At 40.8% G+C, this 27,166-nt stretch overlaps 1 protein-coding gene across 3 annotated transcripts; it reads right to left on the bottom strand.

The window, feature by feature from the left end:
* Positions 1-8,780: 8,780 nt before the first annotated feature.
* Positions 8,781-26,346, bottom strand: LOC306874491 (zinc finger protein 219-like). Of its 3 annotated transcripts, XM_079424595.1 has the most exons (5): positions 26,169-26,346; positions 19,500-19,590; positions 17,356-19,414; positions 16,947-17,090; positions 8,781-13,425 (listed from the first exon to the last, which is right to left on the bottom strand). In XM_079424595.1, exons 3-5 carry the CDS (start codon positions 19,409-19,411, stop codon positions 12,293-12,295), a joined length of 3,333 nt encoding a protein of 1,110 aa, XP_079280721.1. In that variant the 5' UTR covers positions 19,412-19,414; positions 19,500-19,590; positions 26,169-26,346; the 3' UTR covers positions 8,781-12,292. The 3 variants fall into 3 exon arrangements, with proteins under 3 accessions (XP_079280721.1, XP_079280722.1, XP_079280723.1); XM_079424596.1 differs by lacking the exon at positions 26,169-26,346 and having other exon boundaries at positions 19,500-19,635; XM_079424597.1 differs by lacking the exon at positions 26,169-26,346 and having other exon boundaries at positions 17,001-17,090; positions 19,500-19,635.
* Between the last annotated feature and the right edge of the window lie 820 nt (positions 26,347-27,166).

Raw genomic sequence — 27,166 nt, 5'->3', positions numbered from 1 at the left:
GACATCCTACTTTTCCTGCTTACAATACACTCACGTAAAGCGATATATACTACTGTATATATCAGATCTCAGCTGTGTGATTGTTTTTAGCATTGCAAAATGTAAGCTGTGGTACCACACAGCTTTATATGTATATATATATATATATATATATACAGTAAAGCTGGATACATATATTTATCCACATGCATACAGTACACTCACATAAAGGGATATACATAATATAGCGAATCTCAAATGCGCTAAATAAACTGCAGACCAGTGAATCTGTGGGAGTGATTTGTGCCCGCTGTCATCTCGGTTATTCTCTTCTAACTTTTCCACTCTGCTCATTTCGCATAACATGGATTGTCTTACCACATGCATCTATCGCACATGAGAATATGTTCCTGTGATGACAAAAGCATTCTGGGTCATATACACCTAAGCAATGCAGCATGTGCCTGACCTGACCATCAGAAATAGCTCTGAGCCAGTGTCAGAATGTCATCTTACAGCCATGTGGCCATGTTGGAAACTCTTGAAACGAAATGCCAAGGGGTTATGAGTCAGAATTGTTTAGTTGATTTGATCACATTGTGTTGTCAAAATACCGTCAGCTCCTTCAACACACCTCAAGAGTATGTCAAAGAGAAGAGTAATCAATTATATTTCCACCTCTTCATCATGAGAAGTGCTCACATGGACTCTATAAACCACATTCTATAAGATACTTTTGAAGTCATCTAAATTCAACCAATACAGGATACCTTGAAAAGAAGAAACAAATAGGCCTATATACTACTGTTAGACAATATTTCTATACCATATGGACTGATGAAATTTAACTAAACCTTCTACTAAATGCATCATTAAACTGGCGGGATTGCGCGGGAGATTCAGAGATATTCGCCCTGTTGCTAAGGGAAATAACAGGCAAGGAAGAAACATATTTTGGGGGTTTTTTTTATACCAAATGATCTTACCACTGTGTGATATCATAAAATCAAAATGTATAAAATTAGTTTTAAAAAATACCATAATAAGAGAGGTTTTTGAATTTATACTACTTTTTTTGTTTCCAAACTAGTGCGTCAGCGGTAATGTCCATCTGTATACAATAATATCACTTGTTCCTTAAATTTGTAATATTTTCAAAATAAAATAGAGTATCTCCCCCCAAAAATCCCCCCTTATGCTTTATAAAAAAAAAAATTAAACGGAATTAAAAACAAAGTTATGTAGTGTGGGAGAAGAGCGGGAAGATGAGAAAGAAACGCGCGCTGAGGTGATCTGGCGGCTCTGATGCGGTGCTTGTCTTTAGCTCCAGAGATGCGGCGGATGGGGGTGGGGAGGCGCAAATGCATGGAAAGTGAAAGACAGCTGCTATATTGTGTGTTAAAGACGACTTTTTAAAATCAAACATTAGGCTTTTAGTGCAAATCGTGCATTTCGTCGCACTTGTCGAGCCATTTTCCCGAAAGCGGTTACGAGACAGTAAAGAGCTCTACAGGAGACTTACCTGCAGTCACTGATGCGTCTACTGCATTGATTCACTCACTCACTCACTCACCTCGCTCATCTTGGAAAGGTGATGTTGATGTCGAGTTTCCTTCTCCTGCTGTGCAATCCACCGTCACCTTTTCCCGCTCTTCTTGATCTTTGGCGCGAGTATGAAACACGGCGAGATGCGAGACGGAGTGATGAGAGGAAAGAGATCCAGCGACGCGGCGCGAGCAGGCAAGAGCAGTGCGGCTGTGAGAGTGTGTGAGTGTGTGTGTGTGTGTGTGTGAACCCCCTCCATTCCCCACCCCTCCTCCTGCGATCCCCCACTCGCCCACTCACACGCACTGAACTGTGAGGACATTATGTGGTGTATAGACCTATTCAGCGAAACACTTGGTGCAAAAAGCGCTTTGGAGCGAATGCAGCAACTATATGATTCAGCTCGTGCAATGTTAAGTACACTTAAAAGTGCATTGTTTGTTTTTACTTTATTATTATTAGTAGTATTATTTTGAATATTATTAATTAAAATTAAATCGCTGAAAATCAATCTCCCATCACATTTCCACTTTTAATAGCCTGCAGGAAATCCATCACAGTCCAACTCATTCATTTATGTCATCTTCACAACACTGATAAAATACCTACTGTAAATGGTGGAAGACATGATTCTCCATCCTACTTATTCAACGATATTAATGCAGGTGAAAATTCTTATACATTTTAAATAGAATATGAACGCAACATCCAAATGTTTTGAAGCGCTTAGGAGAAAGATGAAACATGTATGACCTAATATGAGCTATTCTAAAATGTAAAATGAGAACCAGCCAAAGTGTGTCATTTCATTTCACAAACACACAGATTTCCAGCTGCAGCTGTAACATCTCAGTCGCTTATGAAGGAACACAGATTTATGGCGCCCCTGTCTGGTCACTCCATATATGACAGCTTTAATTGAGAAGAGCTATACACAGCAACTGGAAATGCATCACACATCACTGCCATTTCTGTTTACACTGCACTTGAGAAATCCCAGCTTGACAGTCCTTTGAGAGGATGGAGTATGAAGAGAATATTGTTGGACTAGAAAATGTGGGTAGTCAAACACACACACACACACACACACACACATATATATAGAGAGAGAGAGAAAGAGAGAGAGAATGAAGCTAATAGTTGGCAAGCATATTTTTGGCAGCAAATTCAACAAAGTAATAGATTAATTAGAGATAAAAAACCCCCGCAGAAAACATAAGAAAACACAAACATACAACATCTTAAAGAAACAGAGAGGCATAAATTACTTAAAAATATGAAGTTATTTATCAGACAAATTAGTTTTCAACAAAATGTAAATATGTATTTAAACATGTAATATTACATTAGAAAGCATATTCATTCACACTGTGGACACTATATAAAGTTGGGTAGATAAGAATGCATACACAGTACACTCATGTAAAGCAATATATAACACAGTTCAATTGTTTGATTGTTTACATGATATTAAAATGTAACTATATTATTTTATCTGCTGAAAGCGACTAGCCGTGGTTATTAAGATATTATGAACATTAACATCATCCTTTTCTGTAAAGCTGCTTTGAAACAAAGTATTCTGTGAAAAGCGCTCCTCAGATTTGACTTTGACAATAGATTGTAATCTGGCAATCTTTTTAAAGTTTTGAGATCATCTGCATATTAATCATCTTCATATGCTTCATATTCCTCTTCTTTGACTTCTTCATCAGTATCCTCTTGAACTTCCTGCACCGGAGGAGGATTCACTCTGAGAGTTTTAACGGGCAGAAATCCTCCGTTACTACATTACTAATGTGGCTACATACATGCTGCCAAGCTGCTTTATAGTCTCAGGGATGCTATTTCTCAAATTAGCCGTGTTTACCCACTGCATGATGATTTTTAACATAGCGTAAAAGCCTAGTGATATCAACATCAACACCGCAAGTCTTTTAAACAGCAACGTTTGTCTAATTACAATCCGTACCGCCAAAGCTATAGCCAGAGATATACCAGCCCAAGCCAAGATCAGCCCTCCTTTAGCCTCCATCCTTGGGTTTTGTGCTTTCATTGAAACAATATACCAAATATGATAGCGAGAGTGCATGCCACGTGGAAAATAGCAAGCAATTCCAAAACAAGAATTAGGACATTTATGACATTGTTTGCCTTCAAATTCAAATCTACTGACCAGATGTTTGATTGTGCAACAAGGAAAGACACCAAAGCAGAAAATGCCGTAATACATAAGGTAAACTAAATACCACATAGTAAATACAGGCAGCAGGGAAAATAAAAGCCGCTGGTCCAACTGCCCCCTGCCAGCAAACTATTGTTACTGCAGCTGCTACAGACAGAGATAAAGCGAGCACTAAAGAGGCAACATCTCCCCGCAGCTCATATGGAAACAGAAACACAATTTTTCTAATTTCTCAAAACTCATTGTTCTCCATATATCCTTCATTACAGCCAGATGCTGGGACATAACACATGAGAAGAGACACTTGACAACCCTTGGTCTGAGTAAAGTGATCACTGCAGTAGCGAGACCTAACAGGGTAACATTTTGAACAATTATGTAGCCAAGATATATAATAATAAAAGGGAAAGTCAGGGAAAGAATAAATATATACATTAGAATTATTTACGATACAAATTGTTGCAAAGCAGCTCTACAGGAAATTAAGTTTCCACAATATATTTATATATTGCAGAACCTTAATATATTTAACTTATGGCAAAATTAGGTAATTCTGTATGTTGTCTGAGCGTTGGCATCCTCTGAGGTCCTCTGAGGGGTTGGCATCATCTTTTCTCAGGTGTTCGTCATCTCAGATCATTTAAGGGTTGGATCCAGACTGAAGCTTCTGTCATTCCTAGAAACAGAGAAACAAATAGAGACATAATTAGCGTAGCTGCTGTTCCATCTAAGCATAAATTATTTGTTCAACCCAGGCTAAAGAATAACAATAATGTACATTTGATCAGATATAACTGCAGTACAAGATTATAAAATGCCTTATGTGAATGCTTGGCTAAAGAGATGTGTCTTTAATCTAGATTTAAACAGAGAGAGTGTGTCTGAACCCCGAATGTTATCAGGAAGGCTATTCCAGAGTTTGGGAGCCAAATGTGAAAAAGCTCTACCTCCTTTGGATCCAATAGATCTGAGAGGAAATCTGCAAATTCTTTTAGGAAATCTGTATATGGCCCTGGCGGTCTGTACACAGTAGCCAGAGCAAGAGATAGGAGAGATTTATTTAGCATATCTAACAGTGTGACATTAAGCAGAAGTATTTCAAATGAGTTAAAGCTCCTGTATCCTGTTTTCTGAGTAACATTGAGAATATCACTATAATGTATATATTATTATTTATTTGGTTTAAGCCAGGTTTCAGTCAGGCAGAGTACATCAAAATTATTATCTGTGATCATTTCATTTACAATAACTGCTTTGGGTGCGAGTGATCTAATGTTTAGGAGCCCAAGCTTTAAAAATAGTTTTTTTCCATTTATTTTGCGTTTTTCTGGTTTAATCACGATCAGATTTTTTCTAGATCCTGCATTAAATGTATATTTTAACCTTGCTATTTGGGGAACAGACACAGTCTGTATAGATTGGACAACGCAAGTACTTCTATCTTTTAAGAGGGTAGAACAAAAGTCATCATAGTATTTATTTGAGAATTGGCTTACTAGTCAGATGGAGAGTAGCGTCCTGGAGATGTTGTCCGACAGGAGTTCCCGCTCCGACTCTGCTGGGGTGCAGGCCATCAGCACGGAAAAGCCTAGGATGCTCCCAGAAAAGATTCCAGTTATTAACAAAGAGCAGTTTCTGTTCTTTACACCATGACAATAACCATTAGTTTAAAGCTAACAGTCTACTGAACCTTCCGTGTCCTCGTCGATACGTGGGAAGCGGTCCTGACATGATGATCGTCGTCACGGGCGATGTGCTGCGTACCGTCTCGATCAGGCTCCTGAAGTCCCTCTTCAGTGTCTCCGTTTGCCGCAGCTTGGTGTCGTTAACCCCCACGTGCAGCACGGCAGCACCGATGCTCTCGTCGCCCTTCGGGATTGCGGGTATCTGCGCAGAAACATCGAGAACACAAGCACCGGGGAAACAGTGAGTGTGCACTTTACCTTCAGCTAACGTAGCACGGATGTGCCGGACGATGGAGTCTCCGACGATCACAGTGTTCCGTCTCGCGGAGGGGAGCGAATCGGTTCCGGGTGGAGATCTCGAAGACAGGAGGTGGTGGAGGGGGAAAGGTCGTCGCCCGGGGCCTGGCTCGCGTCTTCCGCTGCTGGTGCACCCAGGGTCCGTGGTGTCCCGGCACCGGAGTGAAGGACATCTGGGAAGATCGCGTCCTGGGTGCACAGGGTCTGTGCAAAGAAACACACGGAGTAGAGGTGGTGGGAGTGTTAGCAGCGTGCTGTATACTTACCCCGGACTTGTGAGCGTCAGCCCGGGATGTTTCCAGCGCGGCTCGCCGCTCTCTCAGCTGGGCCTGCTTCTCCATGGCCTCCAGCTCCAGCTGCAGCGAATGTAGCTCAAATGTGTCCTCACCTGCACTCAAAGGTAGACACAAATCCACCATTTAAGCAAGTAAATAGTGAATAGATTATTAGCAGTGTAAGCGAGATTAGCGGCAGCCATGCTGCCGATGCTAACGGGCTATAAGCTAATAGCAGACTCGAGAAATCAAAATAAAACTAGTGATAATAAGGCACTCTGATTGGTTTTGTTTTAGAATGCTATAGGGGATATATTCACACGTTAAGAGGTTGAGCATATTTTAGTGTGTTAACAGTTTTTGACAGTAGATTTATCGGAAGGTCAGGAAACAATTTCTCCATTTCAAGTGTAACAAATTCTACCTTCATTTCAGCAGCCATTGTTAATGCTGTATTAAAGATAGCTGTGTGTAGCAGTGCAAAAGGCATCACTGCAGATAACACACTCTGTCCTATTGCTTCAGCCAGTAGAACAGTAAACAACAGCCCGAGAATACATCCTGAACCAATGCCAAAAAGAAAGGCAAGGATTGACACTTAAAGAGAAAGAGATTCAAATGCAAAATTTTATTTTAAAATGTTGTTTTATTAATTTATGTGTTTGAAATGAGAATGGCAGATATTTTGTACTTGAATAGCTGATATTAGTACAGCTTAAAATATGACATTTTGTCAGTTTAGGAAATGCTGTAGTGTTTGAATGTCAGAATTTGGTAGACAGTATTGAGCATGATTTCTGCAGGTCCATAGAGAAGAGAATGGAGTATAAGGGTCTGTGTAACGATCAATATAAGGTGCTTGATTCAAGCTAGTCTGAGCTGTATGGGATGGAATCTGTGTTTGTGTCAACAGTAAGTACGTGTGAAACACTTCTGTTAACAAATGAACTATGTTGAAGATCTTGTTAAACCATAAAAACCATGTCAGACTGCTAAGAACTGCGACTGAACTCATTTTGGCAGTAGAGTAAACGTCTAAATGAGACCTCACCATCACTGCTCAGTGATATTTCAGTTTAGCCTGTCCCTTTCTCTCACTCATCACAGGGCTTGATAAAATCCCATCAGGTTGCATTTCTGCACTTACTTTGGCTTTAATTCAAAGAGGAAATAAATGAGAATTGAATTCTGTTAGTAAACAATAGTTAAGGCTAGAAGGGATATGTATGGCGCTACTGGGCAAGCGCACATCAATACCGTGCAATTTTTGTCACACTGTACAACAATAATTACTAATAATTACTAAAATAACTATAGAGTTGGGGTAGGTGTAGATGTTAATAAAAATCTAATAGGTAGAAAATTAATTTCATTGTTCGTTTCCAGTGGTTGCTGTATCCCTTCTAGCCACAACCAAAAACAATGCACTTTTGTACCTTAAAGGTTCATACTAACATGCACCTTTTAGGGGTAGATAAGGTCAAAGTTGTGCATCTAAGAGTGTAATCTCAGTAAATTGGCATTGTCCATGCAACGATTCAATATCTGCATCAGACCTATCACTGTGAAACTGATTGTACATGCATGACCTCTTGTGCTCAGCAGAGGACAGCAGAGACTGATTGTATTTGTGCTTTGGAGAACATCTGCACACAGTGTTACAGCAGACCTCACAGCTTTGTTACGTTTGCCTCTTTAAACCCTTAAAGCTTTAGAGACATCAGACATGCATATGAAGAGCTGTTTTTAACTAAATCCCTTCTGTTAATAAACAAATGCTGTTGTTTACTTCATCATTATCAATCAGAAGTGTGAGGAACTACAATACACCTTATGGATTTTCCAGAGCATCAAATAGTGTGGTTTACTTATAAATTGTAGACTATTACAGAATTCAAGTTACATGCCCCCCCCCCCCCCCCCATTAAAAAAAGGGTACTATAGACTACTTTTTGGTTACATTTAGATTTCTTCTTACCTAATGTATTTGTTATAGTACATTGACTTTAATAGGATAATCTTGTACCATATTGATATAAAAATATAAAGAGAAAGAAAACTTGTTGCACTCATCATAGTGGTTGAGCGATACACTCAAATTCAGAAACGCGCTCCAAAAACAGACGTGCTGCAAATACTCACAACAAATACATATACAAAAACGGGTTAGTACAGACCACAGCAGGAGGACCCCAACAATGCCAAAATTACCCCCAACAAAATAAAAATTAACCATAGCTGTGTGCAGTAGCTATATATATACACGTATATATATATATATTAGTGCTGTCAGATGATTAATTGCGATTAATCGCATCCAAAATGAGTATTTGCAGCACGTTTCCCTGTTTTATTTATTTTTTTACATAATCCAAATGACATATAATCAGTTATTACCCAGCCCTGATCATATTATAAAAGCATTTAGCTTGGTTTGTTTAGATATAACATGATCATGTGAATGTATAATGTATCATAGCAGTTCAAAAATATACTCTGCTATTTTATTTTTACCCAAGTACCTAAATGATTTCAGTCAAAGTTGAAGGGTGCAATTAGTGAGACATTAGTGGCACCAAATGTAACATCTTCAATGTTTCGACAAACAGGTAGTACCAACCCATATACGTTTTTTGAAAGTTGCGCTATTCACAAAATCAACATTACTGGGGTATTTTAATATAACAAAAAAATACACCTTCTATATAGGTATATACTGTAAATGTGGTATCATTTATAATACAGTACATGCTTTATTAAAATGCATCAAAATGAGCCATGCAGGAAATGTAATGCAAAACACATCATACAGCAAGCAAACCATTGTTTATTATTTTATTTTATTGATTCTTTTCTACTCTTTTTTTTTTTTTTTCCTCAATCCACAATTTCATATTAGTCACTACTATGTTAGATCACCTTCCTCTGCCACCAACAGCAGTCAGCTACTGAAAAGACCAAACCAGACCTTCTCTCCACCTCTCCCCCTCACTGGATAATATTTATGAATTCACACTCTTCTGGTGGAACAAAAAAAAAGTGCATGTCAAATATTGTGAATTTTTGAGCAGCACATCACTGTTTGGGAATACTTTATGCTTATTTCACAGTGTCAGTATATCTTCACAAAATATTCATTTTTAAGACATCAGTGCACGCATACACAAACACACAAAACAAAACTATTGCCCTGATCCCTGTACACAGTTAGGCCGTCCTAAAAGAGCCACATCATTGCTGATGCAGATGTTTGGCTGCGCAGGAAGCGATGGAGAGCAGGTATCCCAGTTTGATCTCTCCTTAGAAACACAACATCTCTATTTCTATCTGTACAACATTCAAGAGACACATTTTGTTCATGTTTTTTTTTTTTTGCTTTTTTTTTCTTCCATAAAACAAAAAGAACAATGATAATAATAATTATGAGCAGAAAAGCTTGATTTCATCTCATCGGCATCAAAGTAACATCATAGAAATCAAAGTAACTTCTAAAAAGGCCTCGGAGCTAGATAGTACGTAAGCTTTCAGTGGTGCATACGCTAAAGGGAAGGGGGGAAAGCAGGAGATGCAACAGCACACACGAATGATGGAATGACACTCATTATTATGAAATGGAAATGACCCCTACAAAACAGAGGATCAGATACAGAGACGTACAGAGCAGTTTACCAAAGAACACAAAGTGAAACAGTAGGGGCTAAGTGCTTTTGGTGAGCTTACAAAATACTTGAGGAAGTGCTCAGGACAGAAGGCACAGTGGCTTGACTGTTATCTCAAAGGAACACCACATCAGGGGCTACTGAACACGTAAGATAATCTACACACGAAACAAGGACACGATAACGCACGTATTAAGGCCAGCCTCTGTCAATCACTGGACAAACGTACTGCCCACTCGGTGTCTAACGATAAAAATGAGATGACCCGATGGAAATGATTTCACAGAGTTGGATGAGGGAAGTAGATCATCATTTGTAAGATGTGCTAATTTCACATCAAAAATGCAACACGATTACATCAAATCAAATTTGGCAAGCAGATCAGTCAGACTGACAATGCCGATACTGGGACATGTCTTGGACACGATTTCAGCATCAGCTTATAAATATATTAGCAATCACTGAAGTTTCAAGATCATCAGGCAAGCTTTAACATTGATTGTGTGTCAGAATGATTAATTTGTTGATTGGTGGATACATAAATGCATCATTTAAGGGAACGTGAATTGAATCTGCAGCATCGTGAAAAAAATGGTTTGGGGAAAAATAACAAAGTTTGGTCTGCATTTAAAGGCGAAACGAAAGGAAAAGAAACTTTGCACAGTGCTCTAAAGACATTCTAAAGCAGTCTTCTTTCATAATTATTATAATACTTATTACTATTCTCCATATCCATTTCCATTAACACTTCTTAAATGGAAAACAGCATATTTTTTTCCTCTTTTTGATCTCTTATCTTTACAAAAGCTACATATGTTCTACTGGGATGTCTGAATTTGTTAGTGTGTGTGTGTTTTCTTTGTTTTAAGTTTTTGATATTTAAAAAAAAAAGTCTACTCGCGTCTGAAAACAACAAAAAACAAAACAGCTTACTGAATGTTTTAGTAGAGACCCACTTTCCACCCTCTCCCGGATGGTTTGAGAATCTGAGATATTACAGGAATATGAAGGATATATTGCCGAGTCTCCATTTTCTAGATTGTGATTCGATTCCAACCCTGAAATGACTCTTTCTGTAGTAACCGTGGTCTGGATTCCTCCCAGAAATCCTGGTGGTGGTATCTTTACTGTAAACACTTCCATAGGGCCCTTGTCAAACGACCAGCTGTTCCCACATGTGGTGCTCTGGGTTCATTCATTGTTTCATTCACAGTCACACAAACTGCCACCATATTGTCACAGTACTCTACGCTCTAGCACGACTACACATATATACTGTATATATTCACTGTAACTATATTCCTGTGTTGCTGAATCTGCTAAAAAACCTTTTACATCAACAGGCACTGAGAGAAATAGCATATAGAAGAGGCAGAATCTCTGTTTCATATAATATCTGAAGAAGACCCGTCGGAGCAGACTGGCAGTGTGTGGATATCTGGTAATATAATCTTTACTCTGTCCTGTTCTCTTAGAGGTGATTCACAAGTACCGTTCAGTTATCACAGCATTCTGTTCAGAGTCTGGCAGGTGCATGGTAAGAAGTGTGCTCACTCCTTTGGTTTACTGAAGACGTGCAGTCAGATCAAGTTCACGTGGAAGTAGGATGTCCGTCTCTCTCAGCATTAATACTGTATAGCGTAGCGATTAAGAACAGTGTCTCTTTTTTTGCTTTTCTGGCTCCCCAGATTGACATTGCAGGGCCTTGTTGAGATGAGAGCAAGATTCACAGGAGCAAGGAAATTGTAAATTAAATTCAACTTGGCAATTGCGTTCACTGACGAGAAGACAGGAACAAGAGAACAGTGTTCAAGAAGGCCCCAAAACAGGCAGGCTTAGACTAGCATACAATACTGGATATCTCTGTGTGATTAAGAGTCTGTGTGTGTATGTAGAGGTAATCGATCACTAACCAAGGGGGGCTAGGAGAATATATTAAGGGCAATGTTTGATTTAAATACTTTTGCAGGATATCTGTTTGCTGATACTGTACAGTATGTTAGCATAGCGACTGGTCTGCCCTTGGTTTGAATTCCCTGTTAAAAAAAACAGCATATGCTGGTTAGGTATGTTTTGAAGCATGGCAGCTGGTTTGAGCTGGTTTTTGCTGGTTCTTAGTTGGTCATCATAAACTGGATTAAGCTGGTCCCGAGCAGGAGCTAGTTACTTTGGACCAGCACATGATCATCTTAAACCAGCTCAGGACCAACTAAGGACCAGCTTAAACCAGCTCAAACTAGTTGCTATACCTAACCCGTAAATGCTGTTTTTTATTGTTATTTTCAACAGGGTTGTACGAGGGACCCTGGACAACTATTTCCCAAATGTTTCTCCCTTGTTACTATGTCTGAACTAGTGTTGTCAAAAGTACCAACTTTGGTACCTCTTGGTACTGAAATTTTAAAAACGTCCATTTCCTGCTAACATTTGAGCACTATTGAGCCGATTCCTAAACATCGCTGATTGGCCATTGTGTTCAGTGATGATCTTTGTGGCCAATCACAGTTATATCTGTTGAGCGCGTGAACATAACGGCCAAGAATCGGCTTAACAGCGCTCAAACGTTAGCGGGAAATTGACATTTTAAAAATTTCAGTACTGACTGGTACTGAAGTCAGTATTTTTGACAACACTAGTCCAAACTCATCCAGGGCTCTTTTTTTGATGTTATTTCCCAAAGACGCCTTCCTCTTCCTTGGGCAGATCCTCAGCCGTGAGGTCTGATGAAACAGACCCAGCCCTTCTGCTCTGATTCTGGGGTGCATTTCCAAAGCTGCCATTTGCTTCCAGGTCATTCTCCTCCTCATCAACTTCCTCATCTTCCTCATCCAGGTCTTCTCTCATTTTAAGACCCTTCTCACCGACACTTCCCACAGGTCCAGGGGCCAGTTCAAAACTGTCCTCTGTGTCCCTGTTCTCTGGGCTGACTCCGTTCTCAGCTCTTGTCTTTGACAAGACCCAATCCTCAGGAGATGCTACTCCGTCCTCTGCACCGAGGAACTTCCACAGAGCCAGCGGATCGCGGTCTGGCCCGGCCAAAGTGAGTCTTGGAGAATGATTGCCGGAAGCGAGAGGGGTTCCCCTCTTGCGACGAGATTTGCTGGTGTGATTAACCTGAAGGTGCATGGCCATCAGCTCAACAGAAGAGGTTCGGAAGGGACAGAACACGCATTGATTGAGGATGTCATTCCCTCCTTTAGAGCCACCTGACGGTCCACCTATAGAACTACTTACTCCACCTTCATCTTGTAAAGGGCGGCGGGAAAGGTCCAGAGGTTCAAAGCCTCCTTCTTGGGACCCACTGGACGCCATCCCACCCTGGTAGCCATTTGCTGACATCATGCGGCTTGTAGTAAGGGGTTTCCGTCGAGACACTTTGGGCATTTTCGGAGGTGGCACCTCCCCAATCCAACTTGGTTCTAGACCGCCGGCAAAGAGAGTACCCATCATCCCTGATAGACTGTGATACTGACTCTCCACGTCCCCCTCTCTTTGACTTCCAGATGTAGTAGTGCCCTCCTTCTTCTCTGGTGGGCTTGCAGCCCATGACTGACTGTGCCTCGAAGAAGTAGACTCTCCAGGAACCCTCCCAAAAGAAGACTGGGATATGGAGGGGTGACGGCGCTTTTTCACCTCTTCATGAGGAGAGCCAGTCAGAGAGGGGAGGTTAGGAGATGGGGAATTTGTGGTTGTTGCCATAGCGTTCCTTTGCTCACGATGATGACGTTGAAGGTGGTACTTGAGAGAGCCAGACTGGGTGCCAGCATAATCACAGTGTGGGCATTTGTATGGTCTCTCACCTAAAACAAGGAATTAAACACTCATGTTAAGTAGATTGAAAACTAAGATGTTATTTTAATAACAGAAATGTGTCTAAGAATAACAATGCTTCATTAGGGAGGCTGCTGTGGTTGATAAAAAAAAATAAAAAATTACTGTGTGGAACGACTATATGCAGTTACACACAGTAATAGATAGAGGGCAGTGCTTGTCATCATATGCAGCATCAGGTGTAGTCCCCAGTGCATTACTGTTAAATTAGGACATTCCATCTCTCAACCGTGAGAGCATTGCCTTTTTTTTTTTTTGGTAGAGGACATTTTGTGGATGAACCTGATAGGCAGCAAATGGTTTCAATCAAGCTAAATCAGGAAAATTATCATATGGGGCTATGAAATGTAATTAATAAAAATAACTTGCATAATAATAAAGATAATAATATTAATAACCACTAGAACAATCATTATCATAAGAATTATGCAGCAGAAATTATTTATCTAGATGGACACATAATGAAAAACATCCAAGTAGAATAAAATAACAAGTGCTAAAGATTTGAACATTAAATTGATCAACTGTATTTTTACAGTATTTCCCAATCTGAGCTTGGTGTCTATACTGTATTTTGCTACAAGTGTCATCCACACAACTTATCAAACTAACATTAGGAATAATTATGATTATGTAGCCTTTACCATTGTTATACAGTTGGATCACTATAAAAATAATGTTGCTGTAGATTAATATTTAATCTAATATTATAACTCTTAATTTCTGTTTTATAGGTTTAGGGCAGGAGTCAGCAACCCAACGGTCTTTCATCCCTCTGCGGTGGCTCCCTGCAGCATGGGCGTAAAATACGCGGGGTACCTGTTCCCCCGACATTTAATAAAACCTAAACTCTTCCCCTGCACTTTTTTTTTGGGCAAGAGTGTTCACGTAGAGATTTTCAAGGGCCAGTGTGAATAAATCTAGATTTAAATTAAAAGAGACAAGATAGTCACATCACTTTGAATACGTTTTATTTGTATCCAAAATTATGTGAACATTATGGAGCGCTAAACACACTCATGCGGTGTATGTTCATTCATACCCGAAGCCGGAGGGTGCTCTCGTGCAGAAAATCCAAAATGAACTCACAGAAGTAATAATAACTTTTGACATGCCAGTAATAACAAGCATAAACCTTAACTGATGAAACGTGATGACAATAAACAATTGCAAAAATATATGGTTTATGTGTGTTTTTCAAGTCTTCTAAAGGTAATAAATAAAGTATATGAATGTTACAGTGCTAATTGACAAAGCATTTATTACAGTATATAAGCTATAAAATATATTTTCTGTTTTATTCTGTGATAAAAATGGAAAAGGTGTTTGTAGTATATAAGTCAATTATAATCATAAAATTGTCCTTAGGAATATATACTGTGTATATATATATATATATATATATATATATATATATATATATATACATACATACATACATACATACAGTGCCCTCCATAAGTATTGGAACAGTAAAGACAAAATTGCTCTGTTGGCTGTGGAGTCAAGACATTTGCAAATTTGATTAAAAGATGAATATGAGACAAAACTACAGAATGTCACATTTTATTATTGGGTGATTCAACACATATATGTTTTACCAAATATCAAATATCACATATATATCCCACTCATTGATGCGAGCATAAGTATTGGGACAGTTGAACATAAGGCAGATGTAAAAGATTAAAAGCTATTATTTAGTTGCAGATCCCTTGCACACAATCACAGCAGTGAGTCTGTGACCCATAGACATCACCAGACTCTTGCTCTCATCCTTTGAAATACTTTTCCCAGCCTTTAATGCAGCCAATTCCAATTGATGCTTGTTTTGGGGAGTTTCTGCCTTTACTCTCCTCTCCAGCTGCTGAAATTCATGTTCAATCAGATTTAAATCTGGAGACTGACTTGGGCAATCTAAGACTTTCCATTTCTTTGCTCTTATAAATTCCTTGACTGAACTGGCAGAGTGTTTTGGGTCATTGTCCTGATGCAATATTAAGCACTTCCCAATTAATCTGGTGGCATTTTCTTGAATATCGGTAGGCAAGATGGTTTTGTACCCTTCCAAATTCATTCTGCTACTGTCATCATACATTAAGTCATCAGTAAAGTTGAGAGGACCTGTTCCAGAGACAGCCATGCAAGCCCATGCCATGACACCACCTCCACCATGCTTTACAGATGAGGCTGTATGCTTGGGATCATTGCAGTTCCCTTTTTTTCTCCACATTTTTGCTTTCCCATCACTTAGATAAAGTGATCTTGCCTTTCTATTTTTGGTGCTGGTCAGAGGTTTGCATCTTGCTGTGTAGCATCTGTAATTCTGTGTCAAAGTCTCCTGAGGACAGGAGATTTTCAGAGCATCACCCCAACTTTCTGGAAGTTGTTGGTGATTTTACAGACACGTCTTTTCGGAATCATTTTCACAGCTTTTATGATTTGTCTGTCATCGACTACTGTTGTTTTCTCAGCCGATCAGGTCGTTGTTGGTTGCTGGTGTCGCTGGTGGTTTCCAAACTCTTGATTTCTCCATGTCCTTTGTCTTTGCTAGAGCTCTAACTGACTTCCTCTTTTCTTTTAGCATCCAAATTGCTTGCTTTTCGCTCATAGTCAGCTCCCTCGTCTTCATCTCGGTTTGTGTGTGTCATCATCGAATGCAAGATTCAGAATACAGAAGTAATGTATATAACTGATACGACACATTCCCTTCTTTTAATATCTGAAGAATTAATGCAGCAGGACACAGCTGATCACTTAGAAAGACCTGTGAGGCAACTGCTCCAATACTTATGCTCACATCAGATAGAGGGATGAAACTCTAAAAGTGCTGAACTTCTTAGCTGGTAAAACATCTATGTGTTGAATCACCCAATAATAAAATGTGACATTCTGTAGTTTTGTCTCATATTAATTTTTTAATCATATTTGTAAATGTCTTGACTCCACGGCCAACAGAGCAATTTTGTCTTTACTGTTCCAATACATTTGGAGGTAACTGTATATATATTACAAAAATATTATAGAATACAAATTATTGGTTATTGTCCAGCAGTGTATATTATTTCTTAGCCAAATAAAAGTAAGAGATAAGAAAAGTTTTTATTTTTTTTTGTCAATTAGACATACAATAATAATAATTATTATAATTTTTTTATTACATTTGACATTTCTGCCCCCCTCACTTCTGAAATGATTGCTATGCCCCTGCCCTGTAACTTAACTGAATATTTAAAACGTATATGCCATATATATTATATAGCAATATGCCGTGTTATCTTAATTTTAGGGATCAAATAGGTTTTGTGGCTCTACGTGAATTTTATTCGGTGGCAAAGGGGCCAAAATAGCTCTTTTGATGTTGAAGGTTGCACTGGTTTAGGGAAATATAATTCTTTCCAAATGGCTCCTGAAACCCGATATAGTACACCCTGGTGTGCACATGCCACTGGGTTGAGAATCACAGTTCTACTATTCATGTTGGCCTCACCTGTGTGTACACGAAGGTGCACTTTAAGGTGATGGGAAGAACGGAAGGCTTTACCACAGTAGGGGCAATCCTTCATCTCTGTTCCTCGAACACGCTCCCTTGGAGATGAAGTGGAAGAGGATGATCCCCTCAGACCATTCTGACCTTGAGATGAGATAACATATAATGAATAAAAACAATTGCTTTGAAATATAATCTGAGTCTACACTGTTTCTAACAACAGGCCTGCCTTCCTGAAACATAGGGAGGAAATATTCCAAAACTAACACCAGTGAAATATAAAAAAAAAACAAAATCAAATTCAATCAGCGTCCTGCAGTGTAATAGCCTATAAAGGATTGCAACAGATAATAAATAGTGTACTGTGTGTAAATGTAAATAGTATTTGATTATGCTGGTTGATCCTTACCAGAAAGATGTGATATGACAGAATGGAAGCTCCCAGCTGTCCCGACTCCTGATGGTAGTTGCTTTTCCTCCTGCCTTCCTTCATTGTCACAAGTTCTTTGTCCTCCTCCTACTCCTCCTGTTGCCTGAGCTCCACTCACTCTGGTTATAATGTCCTCTTCCCTGGACATGCCCCCTCGGGCACTTTGACCTTTCTGAGGTTTCTGGACATGGACACGGGCATGAGCAACCACCTGCTGAAGGCTTCTGAACAGCTTGCCGCAATCTGGACATTCCCAAGGTGGACTAGATCCCTCCAGTTCCTCTATAGAACCCAGCCCACCCAGGTAGGCCCTCATGTGCTTGGCTTCCCCAGCGACTGTGCCTCGTGAGGAAGGAAGCTGATGGTGTGAATGAGATCGCTGTTGCTGTTGGTTGTGCTGTGCTGCCACCAGACTGCGAGCAACCAGCTGCCACATGGCTGCCTGGTCCGCTCCGTCTGCTGCTTCACCTCCCCGTCCTCCGCCATTACCCATTTCTGCAACCTGTGCCACTGCCTGAAGGCGCTCCATGCAACTTCCATTGCTGGCATTTTTGGGTAAGCCCAGATAACCCAATATAGAGGATTTGCTTGAGCCTGCACTGGCATCGGACCTCTCGTTGCGACTTCCTGAACCACCGCCACCGGTCATACTGCGAGCCAGGAGCAAGTTGGAATACAGGGCCCCCAGCACTTGCGTGCTTGCAGGACCTTTGGATTGCTCATTTCCAGCCGGCCCCAGATTTCCCAATCCAGCTTTGAGGCCCAGCTTGTTGAGATGCACCTTCATATGGTTCTTTAGGAACCAGGGTTCCTTGAAGCCACGGCCACAAACCTGGCACTTGTGATCCAGTGAGTCCTTGTGCTTCCGCATGTGCCCCTTCAAAAACCAGGACTGAGTAAAACGCTGCCCGCACGTCTCGCATCGGAAAGCTGGAACAACTGGCATTTGTGAGGGAGGGGGCTCTGTCGGTGCTGTTACAGGGTGAGAAGGGAAAACCGTTTCAGCGGCAGGATCCTCAGGTGGGTGGCTCTCCTGCAGATGGGCAGCAAGGCTTTCCTCCTGACTGGCTGAGAAGGGACACATTGTACATTTGTAGGGGTTGTGGAGGATCCGCACATGACGTGCCAGCTCTGAAGCTGTACGGAACTTACCCTTACAGGCATGACACCGGAAGGAAGAAGCAGCTGCGGAAGTGGTGTTGTCTTCCAAGTGGGCATGACCAAGTGGAGAGAAGGAGGTTGAGATTGGTGCTTCCTCTGTTAAAGGTGGAGTCAGGGCTGTGGTTCCTTCAAAGAGGAACTGAGGGCTGCTAGCAGTTTGAAGAGGTTCTTCTGGAACCATGTCCTCATCCATACTCTTATGTAATGACCCAGATAATGGACTCGGTTTCAGACCAGGTTCTCTGTTTTTGAGATTCTGGATCACACTGTCGCCAACATGGTTCAGCTGCAGTTTGGCATGTGTGGTTCGGTAGGGGGCTGAAGCTCGACGTTCCCTGTCTAAACTGTGTGCTCTAGCATGCAGGGACAAAATACTCTGGAAGCGGAACCTTTTTCCACACACATGGCACGGGAACCTTAGGCCAGGCCCGGAGCTGGTCCCTCCAGGAACAGCCATGCCCTCATTGTTGAAGAGCTGAAGATCCAACTCATCATCGCAGGTGGTACTTTGACCAGAGGAGATCGCCTGCTCCAGAGCTCCAAAACCAGGAAAAGGTGTTAATGGTGTGGCTGGGGGGCTGCTCTCCGATGAGGGACTGCCGAGCTCCAGTTCACCAGGAAACAGTGCGACCACTGGGGTGGGTGATGGGTGAGTTGACAACTCCTCGTCCTCGTCCTCCTCCTCATCTTGGAGGCTGGCCTCTGGAAGGGGGCAAGGTGAGACCGAGGCATAGAGTTCAGTTTGAGGGCTAGAAGGGGTAGATTGAGGACTCTGGGGTAGGAATTGGGGACTGTGGTCCAGGGATGGCATGGAGGGAGGAGACAATGGGGGCTCACAAGAAATACACAGCATACTCTCTGGTGGGGAATCCATACTCTGAGCGAGAAAAGAATAGATAATTGTGATTAGATCTGGATTAGACAGGTAGATAGACAGACAGACAGGCCGATAGATCACTCACTGTTGATGTCTCTATGCCATGCTTCACTTCCTTGACTTAAAGAAGGTGTGTTCTGATGGTGGCAATCTGCCTGACCACCTCCAACAGTCCCCTGTCATGTACAACACAGAATAAAAAATGAGTGTACACACATTTGTTTCTGTGTACGGGTCTAAGGGCAGAGCAGGACATGGACTGTCCCAAACAGGATGGGCGCGAGATGTTTGGACTTTGACCAGAGGAGACCCCACACACCCTTCCTGCACATAAACTTACAGTAGCTGCTTAAATCAGAACAAAAAGACATACATACACACATTATATACACACATACACACATCAGTGTTAGGGTTTGTGTGCTTATATGTGTTGTATGAGTATATATATATATATATATATAACTGCTCTCACCCACTACCTCTCATTACCTAAGCTACTCATACAACACATATAAGCACACACACCCTAACAATGATAAAAGTGAACAATTACATAAATCCACACATGCATACATTGCATAAGTCTGCAGCGGACAGCCCCAGATGCAATAAAAAAAAACAAAAAAAAAACACCTGCTACTTTCATAAATAAGAGAAAAATTAATTTCATTGATGATTACAGAAAGACAATCTGCTAAACATCTGTGAGGGCGTCTGTATGTCTGTATATGTGTCACTATGCTTGTATTTGTGTGGGTGGGTGTTTTTTTTTCTGTATTTACCTCTGCGAACAGACTGAACTGTATGCATGTGTCTGAGTTGGGATTTATGTACACAATCAAGTGTTTGCTTGTGCATTAGTGTGTGTTTGTGACAGTGTGTGAAAGTATGTGTGTCTGTGACATAAGACTTGGACGAAACGGTGGTTAACAGAGCCAGTTGACATTAGCTCAGCCGTGACTCACAACGATATCACACTATATCAATCATACTGCCCCACTCCGTTTGTCTTTCTCCTTCCTTCTGTCTTTTCACTTCCATAGATTGTGATTCCACCCCCTGCACTTTTTCTCTTTTCACCCTCATTCCCTCCTCCCTCTGTTCTTGACTGATTTTCTTTCATTCTATCCTTCCCTCTCTCACTCTCTGTCTCTCTGCAGCGGTGCCAGTTGGCACGGTGCCAGGGAATGCTGATATCAGCTGGTAGATTGGGGCCTGCCAACATGGCGAAGAGAAAAGAAAAGAGAGGAGAGAGACAGACAGGCGAGAAAGAGAGAATGAGAGAGAGAGAGGGGGGGGGGGTGTTAGTGAAGAAAAAACATAAATGAAGAACACAAATACATTCTGAATGAGCATATTTGATGAGCAAATCTGTCGAGAAAGGGGACAGAGTGTTCTGCTCTGCAATGGAGGATCTCGCGGGCTGTTTGGTCTGCTGGCATTATTATCATATGAATATTGTCATGGCAATGCACTGTTCTGCCTTGACAGACACGTTCGTGTCTGACCAACCCTGTCACGCCAATAAAGCTTCTCCAAATTTGGATAGATGGAGAGAGTGATAAGGTGCTAGACAGAGGGGGGAGGGGAGAGATGAAGGCAGGAGAGCGATAAAGCAGCATGCACAAATAATGCATGCACACACAGACACACACACTCAATATGGCACCTAGTCACTAGATGATTCATGCATGCTAAACACCTTTGTCTGAATGGCCACATGCTACACTCCCTGTACAAGCACACACATATACACCCTGGCACATTTTGTGCCTTCTTGGGGCACATGCATTGGCTATTTAACTAACGGCTTTGTATGTAATGGAATGAATATCATATAAACAACAAAAAAAAAAAAAAAAGAAGAAAAGAGAAATAGGCCACTTTTGTTTGAAAGAACTGCATGTAATGTAGCTGCTATTAAAATTGTTTGATGTATGTCTTCCTCTTTCGCTAATTAGAAATGTCAAAAAAGTCAACACTGAAGTAACAAATGCATCCCGTAAAGATGAATTCCGTGGAAAAAAACAATCTGTTTGCGTTATCTGTAGGATTTTGATCGAGGTCAACCGATTATTCCATTATCTAAGTATCACTAATTGGTTTTATTGAATGTTTACAACAGAAGTACCGGTACTTTACAGTACGCACAACTTAACTCACTCTTAAAAACCACTCATGAAACCTCTATATGACTGAACAAGCACTTGAGCCATCTTTGATAAAACAGATATTTTCCTCGCTGCGGCTCGTATTGCGTAGCCTTGAGCACCTGAAATAACGTCTTCTGCCTTTGGTGTGAGGACACACTGGGTCTCCAACAGTGTAGCCATGTCTAAAGGCTAAGAAGAGCTCATTCATACGCACTGAAAGACTTTAGACTCGAGGCCTTGAAAATATAACATGAATGGCTTTATCGCAGCCTGTTCTTTGACATGTGGAGAGAGCGAGAGAAAGAGACCGATATCTTTAAATTGTGAGAGACTAAGAGAGAAACGATTGCTCAGTATGTGATGCCTGTGTGTGTGCGCTAACTTTGAGGCTTGAACTGCACTTTACCTTTCTCGTATCTCTGAGTGGGATTTCTAAGGTCAGTGTGTGTATGATTCTGGATTGTTGCAGTCATACAACAAATCCCTACAGACCAAATTCATTTCCTGTTTCTAACCTTGGCCTGAACTTTATCTCTCTCAGCACCCCGGCTCCCACACACAGCGACTCGAGCGTGTGCAAAATTCTCTTTCCCTTCAACTTCCTCTTTTTGGGTTGAAATTCCAAGTCATCCACAACCCTCACCTATTCTCCGCAATTTATATTTCTCAGAGAGACTTGCGGACAGTTTAAAGATGCTGAAGAGAGGATAAGCACGTTCAAAACATCACAATCTCGCCCATTATCTCCTTAAGAGAGCTTGACACAAGGATATCAGCCTTGAAATGATTCTTCACTAAGGTGCTTTAGAAGAACTAAACCCACTGTCAAATCTGAAGGCTTCACCAAAAAAACTGCAGTGGTCAAGTTCAAGCTTACAGTACAAAGAGCTCTTGTCAAATCCTTGCTTTAAGTGATAAAAATAACAATTCTGTCATCAGTTACTCACTCTCATGCTGTTCCTAACCTGAATTTCATTCTTCTGCTGAACACAGAAGGCATTTTGAAGAGTGTTGGTAACCAAACAGCTGATGTTACGATTGATTCCATTAACAGAAAAAATATTTAAAAAAATACAATGAAAGTCATTAAGGGCTATCAACTGTTTGGTTCAAAACATTCTTCAAAATCTTATTTTATGTTCCACAGAAGACAGAAACTCTTACAGTTTTGGAACAACTTGAAGGAGAGTGACACATTTTTGGGTGAACTATCCCTTTAAGATTAGATTTATTATACCTGTTATGAATAGACATCTCAGGTGATCCAATAACGGTAAATGCAGGTGCAAATAGGATCCAAAACGTGTTTGATCTGATCACTACAACCACATTCGAACAAAATTAAAGCATTAATGCTCCTGAACGACAGTGATAAAACATTTGTAAATTCCAAACGTATATGCATTAGACTTCACAGAACAACAATGACGTCTGGCATCATCTATAGGTAGTGACAGATAATTATATTCTTGTTTGTTTTTGTTTTGTATTTTAATCAAAATGAAAAAGCAGCCTGTATTTGGGAGCAGGAGTATGCCATTTCCCCCTTCATTTTATCAGCTTGCAGTAAGAGCCTGACATATATATGAGACGTAATCGCATAATAATGATTTGACCTGTCAAAACCGATGCCGGATCACCTGAGATGGATAATAACAGGTGTAAACCGAGTCCGAGTCAGTACGGACATCAAGAGAGTATGAGCTCTGATTCAGGTGAAATCAACCCTTGAATGAGCTAAAGAAGTGATCATTTTCAATCAGAATTCATTTACTTTTTTTTCTTTACAACGAACAGCCCACATCTGACCTCCACCAGTGAAACGAGCTGTAAGGTGTTCTCTGTGTGCAACAAGTGCTCAAAGGCAGTGTGCTGTGCTAGAAAGTCTAGCTTCAGGCATCTGAGCAGAGAGAGGAACTCAAACCGACAACTCTGATCTATATCTGCATGAACGGGACGAGCCCTGCTGAATTTTAACTTGGCAGTGCTTATTACAATGTAGTATGTAAATAAATAAATGCTTTGTCACTTCATTTAAAAGTATGCTTTATGAGGTAGCCTGTAATTTAACAGGCTTTATTGACATCACAAATATTATCTAATAAGACTAAATCAACATAATTGCATTCTGTTAAACCACTCAAAAGCAGTCTTTAGTGGTAAAATCAGGTAAAATTGCATGCAACTGGCATCTTTTAACTTTTAGTAATGATGCATAACATGCAGAGGTCCCACTTTATATTAGGTGGCCTTAACTACTGTGTACTTTAATCATTTGATACAATGCACTTATTGTGTACATACATATTTTTACATTGTACGCTATTTAAAAAAAAATACATGCATGTAATAGCATTTGTAATTAATTTCTTTATTTACATATACATACAATTACACTGTTGACCAATCCCTTACACCTTAACCCACCTCTAAACCTACCCATACCACCGAAGTGGTCTCTAACCTTACCTGTATCCCACCTCAACAGCAGCAGAAGTGTTCTGGGCAACACTTTATTTTAAGGTGTCCTTGTTGCACGTTACATGTACTTACTATTATAATAACAATTAATTATGCATAATTACATTCTAACCCTAAATATTTAGTGAGTACATGTAGTTATATTACTCGGTACACTGTAACACTGTAAGGACACCTTAAAATAAAGTGTAACCATATTTTGCATTACAATATGTACATTGCACTTATTTTTTTATGTAAGTACATAAAGCCACCTAATGTACAGTGGGACCCATTCAAGCATGTTTGTGTGTTACCAAATGCACAGATACCTTGAACTGACAACCTGTTGTTCCTTACATAAAACAAGAAGATTAAAAAAAATCCTAATTTGCAAGCATGTGGTTATGATTTTTCATGAACACAGGTAAATCCCAGTTTCCTGTAGCTACGTTATTGCTAATTATGTCACCATACCAAGCTGGAAATCTGAGGCTGAATTAGCCAGGTGCCAGGTCAGATTCTGAAGCCACTGCAACATCTCATCCAGATGTGCTGTCCCTGCAGGTCATCAAAACGAGCAGGACCAGAGCTGGTTGTAAAAGTTGTTTACGGGGCTTCCACCGCCCTGAAGCCTCATCTCTGCGCTGCTCTGCCCTCTTTATCCGTCAAGCTGTCGCGTCAGTTCAGGGGCTGGTCTCATTCCGTCACCCCGTCTAATAGCCTTTATGCCAATGCCCCAAATCTGTGCCAGCGCTAAATAATGGGAAGCAATGGCGCCTTGTAGAATATATATTTAGATATGTGTGTAAAGTTTCTTGGCGGGATGCATTTGCAGGACCTCAGATGAGCGTCTGTGGAGAGGAATTTCCTCGCGTGATGTGCGTCAGTAAAAACGCGCAACCATTTTCAGTCGCCTTCTCTCTCTCGCGGCCATCTCAATTAAAAAGCCACATTAATGAAATAAATAAATGCTCACAAACAAATGCGCGCACGACGCGTCCTCCCGCGAACGCCGACATTAAGCACGCGCATGAAATCGCGATTCACAAACGCAACGGCATCGTATTTCCCCAAACCGAGGCAGAAATGTATCTTTTTTTAGGACGGGATGTTGTGAGCTCCATTTTCTTCCTGATTTTCTTTCAACAAAAGATAAAGGGAGGGGAAAAGGACAAGCGATCAGGGCGCAGCTGAAAGTGCCATCGTGGGGTTTCTTCTTGAAATCCGCTGCCAATCTCGCCGCTATCCTGACAAATCACCAAACTTTACGTGTTTTTAGGGCCGTTTGTGAAACTAGGTTTAAACAGCAATGGCGAGCGCGCATCTGTGAGGTGACGTTAGGACATGCAGAGCGCGTGCAGATTAACAGTTTTGTATTAACATGTACGGAAAGCTCTCCTATGTCCTTCGAAGTTATTAATACGATGCTTTTAAACAGCTGTTTCCCCCCAGATCCAGCTCAAACATGCGGGGTTTGACAGCAGCAGAACTAAGTAAAGCTTCTCATAAAGTATAAAACTTTGCAGGATTGCAGCAGCGGAGAAATGAACACTTGCTTCTCGCACTAAAGAAAAAAAAAGTTCAAACATTAACAATCAGCTTGCACCTCTGAGTGCAGGGCACTTTTTTCCACTCTTGAGGCTCTGGAAATATTCAAGGGCCTTAAAAAACGAAAGTTGCATTTTCATGCGCGAGCCTCGCATCTCTTTCAGGACACACACACACACACACGCGTGCGCGCGCTCACACACACACCGGCAACATACACTGCACGAGACAAAAGTGAGGAAGTGTGTATGCGCGAGAACATGTATGATGTGCGCTAACAGAGACACACACCAGACGCCAATCAATATTTCCTGTATATGTGCAAAGAAACGCGGCGGTTATTCCGTATCAATGGCTTTCGTTCCCCGGATCAGACCCCCCCTCCAAAAAAAAAGTCGTCGTCGGATATTTGTTGTTTATGAAGGCGACAACAATCGCTCTCTATGCGTCTCAAACTGCACGCTCGCGCACACCGTCTCAGTCGCGAGCGATGTGCATCAGTAAAAATCGGTCAAAAAGCGCAGATTAGGTCAGTTATTTGAACGAATCGGATATTTAGTGATGAAAGTAAGGCTGGATGTACTTACGGGAGAGGCGGCGAGGAGATTAATGACAACACACGTCATGATTACGTTTCACTTGAATTAAATACATTACGAGTTCAGGAAAAAAATGGAAATCGGGGGGTAGTTGTATACAAGCATACGCCGATGCCCCCCTCCCTTCTGCCCTCTCTATCTTCTCCTCCTCCTCCCCTCGTCTCTCTCTCTCTCTTCTCAAAGATCCATTTATTGTGCAGTCGTGAGTGAGTGAATGAGAGAGAGAGAGAGGCGGAGGCTGTAGGTTGCAAATGTAATTATAATCTCGCAGAGGCTCCATTTTAAACCGATCTAAAGATCCTCGGGATGGACTTTTGACTCAAATCACGCACGACACGCCGCTCAGGTGTACTCTCGGACGTCTTTTAAAGATGAGCCTATATGCACGTTTGTTTTCTACTTTGTTGTCGGTCAGAAAGGGCTTCTGTGGTTGAGTTAGTTTGGAAAGAAACTCGCGCTCCACGTGGGAGCTGTGCAGGTGCGCGCGCGGGTCACCATCCGCTATCCCAGCTCTACTCTACATCACTCGACCACAGGCGATATAAAGAGTAATAGGTGCCACTTACCCTCTTTAAAACAAACTACCACGGCCTGAACTGAAAAACAACAACAACAACAAAACATACATAAATACACAGGACTGCAAACATAGATAAATGCATTCATTTACTACTAATGCATTTGGAGCATTTTTTGTTTTCTGTATAATAAGAAATAATGGTAACGTCAATAATAATAATAATAATAAAATGTCCTTTAAATACTTTATATAGACTGCATCAACATATAAATACTATAGATATCAATATGCATCTGCTACTTTTGATGTGAGATCCATGAATAAACAATTAAATAACCATCTACAGAGAAAATCAGATTCAGCAGCTTTCAACTTCATCTCGAGCTTATTTCCTTAAATAAATAAACATACATAATAAATAGGTTAAATTACTAATGTGTTTGGAAGATTTTGCAGTAAAACAACA

Source organism: Barbus barbus (genome assembly GCF_936440315.1).
Source record: "Barbus barbus genome assembly, chromosome: 1".
Lineage (NCBI taxonomy): Eukaryota > Metazoa > Chordata > Actinopteri > Cypriniformes > Cyprinidae > Barbus > Barbus barbus.
This window is presented reverse-complemented; position numbering and strand designations above follow the sequence as displayed.